Source organism: Zea mays, chromosome 10 (assembly GCF_902167145.1).
Source record: "Zea mays cultivar B73 chromosome 10, Zm-B73-REFERENCE-NAM-5.0, whole genome shotgun sequence".
Classification (NCBI taxonomy): domain Eukaryota; kingdom Viridiplantae; phylum Streptophyta; class Magnoliopsida; order Poales; family Poaceae; genus Zea; species Zea mays.
The window spans coordinates 87843020-87851137 of NC_050105.1; the positions used below are offsets into that span (position 1 = coordinate 87843020).

At 49.0% G+C, this 8118-nt stretch overlaps 1 protein-coding gene across 1 annotated transcript; it reads right to left on the bottom strand.

Annotated features, from left to right (window-relative positions):
* Positions 1-6556: 6556 nt before the first annotated feature.
* On the bottom strand, positions 6557-7905 carry LOC103641353 (peroxidase 5). The gene has a single exon (XM_008664709.3). It carries the CDS (start codon positions 7777-7779, stop codon positions 6763-6765), a length of 1017 nt encoding a protein of 338 aa, XP_008662931.1. The 5' UTR covers positions 7780-7905; the 3' UTR covers positions 6557-6762.
* Positions 7906-8118: the final 213 nt, after the last annotated feature.

The following is an 8118-nucleotide window of genomic DNA, read 5'->3' on the forward strand; positions in this document are numbered from 1 at the left end:
TTGTAAAGGCCTCGTAGTGTTACCCTGCCTCGCCTCCTCGGTAGAGGTGTATGGGAAGTCACGATCCCTTGGCAGATGGGTAACATGACTTGTGGGTAAAGGGTACCACCTCTACAGAGTGTAAAACTGGTATACTAGCCGAGCTCACGGTCATGAGCAGCTCAGGACTCTCTGATGATTAATTTATGGAACTTAAATTCAATTTGTCATATGCATTGCATCGCAGGTGATGTTGTTACTTTGGTTCTACTACTTAATTGGGTTGGTATTTACTTATACTTAGTAATTGCTAATAAAATTTTGACCAACTTTAAAAACAATGCTCAGCTCTAACCATCCTCTTTGGTAAGCCTTACACTTCACGTGAGCTCCCACCTTTGGCGAGTTCATGCACATTATTCCCCACAACTTGTTGCGCGATGAACGTATGTGAGCTCACTCTTGCTGTCTCACACCCACCCACAGGTCAAGAACAGGTACCGCAGGATGAGGCGCATGGAGGATGCTGCGATGAGTTCGTGAGAGATCTAGGTCGTCGTCTCCCAGTCAACTTTGGGTTGCTGGACCGTTGTCTCCTTATAATGTAATTATTTATTTATTTTGTACAAAACTCCTATTATATAGTAAAGATGTGACATTCGATCCTGTGCCATGATTCATCATAAGTGTGAGACTTGGTCCCAGCACACCTGATGATTATGTTCGCGCCCGGGTCTTGGTGCCCCGAAATCCGGGTGTGACACCTACGGAAGCAAGGAGACGTCAGCAAGATCCCAGCAGCACCGACAGCTGTGCTTCTACAGGGCTCAGGCACTCCTCCGACGTCCACGATACCGCGTACACAGGGCTCTAGCACCTCTCCGACAACCACGTTGGCATGTACACAGGGCTCAGGCACCTCTCTGCTAGACACGTTAGCGCATAGCTACACCCCTCATTGTACACCTGGACCCTCTCCTTGCATCTATAAAAGGGAGGTCCAAGGCCTTCATGCGAGAGGGTCGCGCGGAGGGACGAGCTGACGATTAGGCTCACTCTCTCTCTCTCTCTCGCGAACGCTTATAACCCGTACTACGAGCACACCCCCCTGGTGCGAGATAACATGAGACGCGCTTTCCCCTTGTGTTCCATCTTGCGCCAACCCATCTGGGCTGGGACACGCAGCGACAAATTTACTCGTCGGTCCAAGGACCCCCCGGGGTCGAAACGCCGACAATAGGATTGCTCCAACACTTATGTAGCTAGGCTCGTTAGAACCAGCTTATGATATATACTGATAGTAATTATGCTACAGAGTGTATGTATTTATTCAAATCGGTACATTGCGTAAAAAAATGTTTGCTGCTGCAGGTGCACAAATTTAGGATGACATTGATGTGCGATGAAAGGACATGGATTGGCATACATGGAAACAAAAAATCTTATTCAAATGCTTTATTTCCTCCATAAATATAGGATCGCTCAAACAACCATACAGTTAGTTTCGTTAGAACCAATTTATGATATATGTTGATAGTAATTATGCTACACGGTGTAGGTTTTTATGCAATACGGTACATGCGTAAAGATCTGGCATGTAGTTCACTGGTGGACGGATCTCCATGTTCGAGCGTAAAATTCTTTGGTTTTGAGCGTAAACACATGCAGTTATAAGCGTAACTATTGATCCAACATTCATGTGGTTCCTTTTTTAATGTAGATCCGAAAATTATGACAACCACTAGGCAGGTGTTTGTGGTTCCTATTTTTATGCAGATCCAAAAATTATGGCAGGTCGTGGGAGTTTCCATTGTATGCGCACAAATTTTGAATATCATTTTTGTTCCCACAGCATACACGCAAAAATTGAATGGATGGTATCGAGCAAAGCATAAATCATTATAAAAAATTGTATAAATACATACATCGTACATCATAATTAATAAAAAAACAATCCTAGTATAGACTAAACCAATAGTCGCATACATAAACAAAGGACCGGAGGAGGTCGTCGCCGAATGATGCCGTCGAGACCACTAGATTAGAGGAGTTGGTCACCAAAGAACGCCCGAACCATCGTATAGATTACTGACCCTCGCAGCCTGCGCCTCAAGCGACGTCGTCACCATCGGAGCCACCCGCGGCTCACATGGCCGACGTTGCAGGAGACACCACGCCTTGCGCGACCGCCGGAGGGGGCTGTCACACCTAGTTTTGGAAGGCAAACCGAATGTGAACCAGGATCAAAAACTCACATACATAGTGATTACATAATTGGACACCACCACACATTGCTCAAAGTAAATAGTAGAAAGGTACTTTATTACATCAAGATGCCCAAGACATCCATAGATTCATTACTTAACATAGTCATTAACATTATCAAAGTGCGGAAAAGCGAACGTAGCAGATAAGGCCTTCACAGGTAGCTAACTGGGGTTTGCCACTAACATAACTAGAACTCGTCGTAGTCCTAGAACTCCTCAAAGTCCTCCATGTTGTCTGCATCTCCTCTTGAGCACTGAATACAGTGGGGACAACCTAGGGTGGGGTGGTTTTTAAAGCAAGGGTGGGTACACATCAATGTACTTAGCAAATGTCCCGTTTGGCTAAAGTGGGTTGGCTATATGTGGAGTTAAGGTTAAGAAGTTGCTTTTAGTTGGTTAAATATTTATTACTAATTGTATAGCCAAGTTTTAGTAATAAACACAATTATTACCCAAAAGTACTCCCTTTAAGAGGAAATACCAGAGATCAGAATCATAATTATCAATAATAATCATCATCATAAAAGTATCCAATGTTCTTCTAATCAAAGAGGATCCCAAGGCTGCTCTTAACCGTGAGCACGACTGATATACCAGTTTCTAACACTCTGCAGAGGTTGCACACTTTACCCACGAGTCGTGATCCCTTTCCAGCCTAGGTTGTACAAACCTGATCTTCACTACCGAGGTGAATGGCCAGGGATACACTACGTAGTCATTACAAAGATTCCCTAGAGGTCATAATCGCCCGTTAGGTTTCTCCAGTTTGATAAACATAGTACTTCTCTCCACAGGAAGGGTGACTAACAAAACCAAATCGAAAGAACATCGGCAGAGCAAGTACTATGCCCGGACCCCATTGATGGCCCTACGGCGAAGCCAACTACACCTCAAGTTCCTCTAATTAATCAACTAAGGGCATCCCATTACACCCTCATGGTTGCACTGTTATCCCGGGTGGTCACTCAACAAACAAGTCCTTATGGAGAGGTACTCATGAAACAACCTGAGTCCCCTAAAGTATCACAAGATCATCATCGGGATAACATCATCGTATCATAAATATTCACATCATGTTCGTTAATTAAGCTAAAGCAATAGCATAAAGCTAACCATGATAACCCAAAAGGTAAACAAGGGTAAGGTAAATACAGACTAATCGATCCTTAGGTTTCAATAAAGTAATGCAGGATGGTGAATTATAAAGTAAGTAGGACATAATGGGTCAGAGGACACTTGCCTTCACCAGGTTGTTGCTCAGGAAGATCTTCGGCAATACACTCAGGAACCACAGGTTGCTCATTGTCTAAACAAAACGATCATGCATTCAATACATTTGGATAAAGACAAATGAACAATACACCAAACATATACAACCAAGTGAGCACAAATTTGACAGAGCAGTGTGAACACAAAAGGACAACTTAGGTGCTAGGGTGAACTGGCACACTTAGAGGTTTGTGATTCCCTAAATATTATCTATCTCCATGGATTACATAATTTAATTCCACTAATTTTTAGTAAGACACAAAATTATAACAGGGATAAATTCGTACATTACATATTATTAATCTCACAAGGTTAAACATCTAATTACCATCAGAATTTTTCTTTTTATTTTCTTATTTAATAAACAAACAATTACATATACTAACCTATAGTCTAGGCATAAAATTAACATGTGTAGACCATGAGTGATCATAATTTATTGGACAGACAATAATCCTATGAACATTTTGCAATTTGAATCACTCAATTTGGAGTTCATATGCAAAAGATATGAAATAAACAAAATTTGAAGTTTAAAATACAAAATTAGGCCTAAATCTATGATTAACTAAAAGGTCAGGGGTCTGTCTGCAAGATTACAGGGGCCTACGAGCAAAAACCAGGGACGGCGGGTTGTTTTCCAGAAAACCGAGGGTTTCTTTAGCAAAGCGTCTGTGCGAAGGGGTATCACATCTGCTCAGCCGTCAGATCCACGATCAACGGCCGAGATTAGATTCGAGCGTGAGCATGCGCGGCGAGCGCTGACAGGTAGGCTGGGGGGGTTGAGGCACTGACACGCGGGGCCCACGGGTCAGTAGTATGCTGATGGCGCGGGGCGCGCTGGCCACTGGATCGCAGATCGACGGCTCTAGCTCCACGAACCGTGCGAACCGTTATCCGCGAATCCGGGTCGTTAGATCAGGACTGGGCGGTTACGATGGGCACTAGGGGGCTTCACCTTCTCCGACCCTGCCAGGGGCGGCACCATACGCGGACTCAGCGGCTCAATCACCGGCGGCGAGGCAGACTGGGGCTCCTAGGGCACTAGGGTTTGGTATGGGTAGCCAGAGAGGTTGGGGAGGATTCGGCGAATCCTATGGTAGGGTCGAAGTTGCAAGAATGAGGCTGAGGCGACCAGACAACGGAGGGGAAGTCCTCGGCGGATCGGGGGTTACTCCAGCGAGCAATTGCGCGCAACGAAGGGCAAACCAGGGGAAATTAGAGGCAGGGTTAGATCAGTTACCTTGAGAGAAGGCTCAGGGACTCACGAACGGCGTCCAGGGCACGGTGTGGGCACGGGTCGACGGCGGCGGAGCTGTGGCGGGGCAGAGAGAGGATAGGTGAGCATGGACCGAGAGAAACTGAGAGGGAGGGAGCGAACCGAGGGGTGTCCCGGGTCGCGGGTGACGAGGCAAAGCTCACCGAGGCAACAGACACGGCAAGGGCTCGATGGAGACCGTAGAACGGGCACGAGACCACGGCGAACGGTGGCGAAGCTTCCTAGGTGCGCGCGCAGAGCGAGAGAGAGGGCGAGGGTGCTCGGCTGGGGGCACAACTGAGCGGGGGAGGGCGAGTGAGTGTGGGCGGGCTCTAGAAAAGGCTCAGGCATGTGGGGGCGTGGCCGGGAAACGAGCGGTCGTGGGCGCGTCCACGGCGGAGAGCGCGGGCGGCTCGGGGGGGACGGTTCCGACAGGCGGGGCCCACAGGATAGAGAGAGAGCGTGAAAGCGAACGAGCTTCAGTGCTGACGAGCAGGGCCTGCGGGACAGAGAGAGCAAGCGTGCGTGCGCAGAGAGAACTGGCGCCGACAGGTCGACCCCACCGGGCAGCGAGAGGGAGAGAGGCAAGAGAGAGCGGGCACGGGATGACGCTGACAGGCGGGGACCGCTTGTCAGGGAGGGGCGGACGCACGGGCGCGGGATGACTGGGCCGAGATGGGCTTGCTAGGCTAGAATTGGTTTCCCTTTTTCCTGGAATTTCTAATTTCTTTTCTTTTTATTTTCTCTATGGATTTCAAATCAAATTCAAACCCCAAACCAAATTCAAATAATTTCAAACATGTGCATCAAACAAAAGAATAATTTAGGCTCAACACGATGCAACAATTCATGACTCACATAGTTTTGAAAAAGTAAATAATTAATCCCTCACTTACTTAACCTAATTCTACTCAAAAGGAAAAGAGAGAGAGAGAGTCTAGAGGGAGAGACAAGAGGTAACACCTGAATTTGGTAGGCATTTAGAGAAGAAATTTTATACCCCCAAATTTAGGGTGTTACAGGGGCCATCACTGTCGTGCGCATGTGGGGAGCCCTCACACGAGCCTGTGTCCGCTCGCTCCTCCCCGGGCCGAGGTCGGCACTCGCTCCTCCGGGGCCACCATCGCCGCTGCTCGCGCCTCGGGTAACCACCACCGGCGAGTGAGGTGGCGCGTGTAGCTCGCTTGCGCCTCCCGGGGCCACGGCCGGTGCCTGCGCCTCATGGGATGTCGGCACCGCTCACGCCTCTCGGGCCGTCATCGCTGCTCGTTCTCGGGGAACTATTGTCGTCGCTCGTGCGTCAGGATGGTGGCGTAAAAAAATGAACTCTAGAGGTCTAGAACTCCTTTTATAGACGTTGGGACCTCGTTGGGTTGGACCATGTTGCCTAGTGTCTAGCATGTGCTTCCTCTAGTTATTGAAAACCCATATATATTGACTTTAGTACCAATTTGTGATTACAACCGGTGCTAAAGTTTCAACTTTAGTACGGCTCTAGCCAAGAACCGATACTAATAGGGGACCTTTAGTAACGGTTCTAAGCACGAATCGGTACTCGAATACTATCTTTAGTATACTATCTTTAGTACCAGTCAGTGCAACCGGTAAAGTTGCGGGCTTTTAGTGTCAGATACGGGCTTTTAGTTTAACTTTCAATCAATACAAGAAAAAAAATTCAGTTACTGTTCTCAAAAGCAATATTTTTTTGTTAGTACAAATTAGATTAAAATTAAGGTGAAATCAGATGCTCTCAGTGTTGTACAGACTACATACACAGTGCTGGTCGCGGGAAAAAAGAGCTTCTATATTTGTGATCGGGTGTCATCACTAAATATATACATGCATGTTGTGCAAATAACACCATTTTACTTGATAAACTTGTTTGATTTCACAGCCTTGAAGAGAACGAAAAACACTCTACATAATGTTGATGTATGGAACGTATAAACAAACATAACACGCGCGGGGTAATTAGATAATTAAACTTGACTAGTAGTGTGGGTTGACGGCGAAGCACTTCTCCCTGATCTCTCCCTCGTCGCCGGTGAGCACCTGGACCTTGCCCATCTTAACCATGGCCTTGGCGAACTTGACCTGCCATGCCTTCTCGACTGCGGCGTTGAAGTGGACCATTCCGGCCGTCCAGGGATTGTCGAGCAGTGTGTTGTCAGAGATGAACAGGACCTTGTGCGCCAGCACGTTCTTGTAGTACTGGTTGTCGAAGGTCGCCGGCGTGACTGGGTCAAGCGGCACCACCGTGGGGTCCATCTGGTCGTCGCTGGACGGCCAAGGGCACCGCGCCTTGAGGTGCCCGGCGTAGGCGGGGTCGAGGGACGGGTCTGTCTGCCCCAGCTGCCCGCTGAAGTTGTAGAGCCGCTGCGTGAAGGAGGAGCAGTGGGAGCGGCCGATGGTGTGCGCGCCGGAGAGCGTGACCATGTCGTCGGCGTTGAGCCCCTTGCGCTTGAAGCTCTCGATGAGCTCGTCGACCTCGTCAGTCGGGGCGGGGACATTGTTGTCGAGCACCTCCTCCTCTTTGGACACGCGGCCGTCACGGCGGCCCGACGGGACCTTGTAGTCCAGGCCGCCGGCGAGGTAGGTGCTGTCACGGGCCGCGAACGCGACGATGTCGGCGCAGGAGACGGTGCGCGGGCAGTGCGCCTCGAGGACGGCCTTGGCGTCGTCGATGACGTCGAAGCCGCGCATGCTGGGGTTGTTGGCCACGGAGTCCTTCTCGGCCAGGTTGCCCGGCGTGGAGTTGATGAGGATGGAGCCGTCGCAGCCCCGGACGAAGCAGTCGTGGAAGTGCATCCGGATGAGCCCCGCGCCGACGCCGGGCTCACGGGCGATGCCGCGGCGGACGGCGTTGCGCACGATGTCCTCGGCCTGTGCGCATGAGTGCTCGTAGAAACCGACCTCAAGTTTCCCCGGCGAGGCGTGTACGTGTGCCGCTGATGAGGAGACGACGACGAGCGCCGACAAGGCAAATGCCAACCAAGTGGACCTCATGACGAAGGTGAACAATTGGTCGATCAGATGCTGCTCTCTCACTCTGAGCTTTCTATCTGCTTTAGCTCTGGAGCTCGATCGAGATGGTGACGAGGAGAGGAGATGAAGAGCTGCTTTAGATGTTACTCTCTATTTATACAATGTGCTTGGAACCGTGTTTGTGAACCGGGTCAACGAATAATAAGCAAGACCCAATATAATCCCTGCATCGCGATAACAATCGAGTAACAACTGCTACAAGAACCGTGTCAGTGGACTTTGTAGTACATATATGTCAGCATGTACCTAATAATGTTGCCCAGACTTGGTTGTAGCAGCAAATGATAAGCAAAGCAGACA

Excerpts from the sequence above, each read along its gene's own strand:
- LOC103641353 (XM_008664709.3), bottom strand. The coding sequence starts at position 7,779 with ATGAGGTCCACTTGGTTGGCATTTGCCTTGTCGGCGCTCGTCGTCGTC.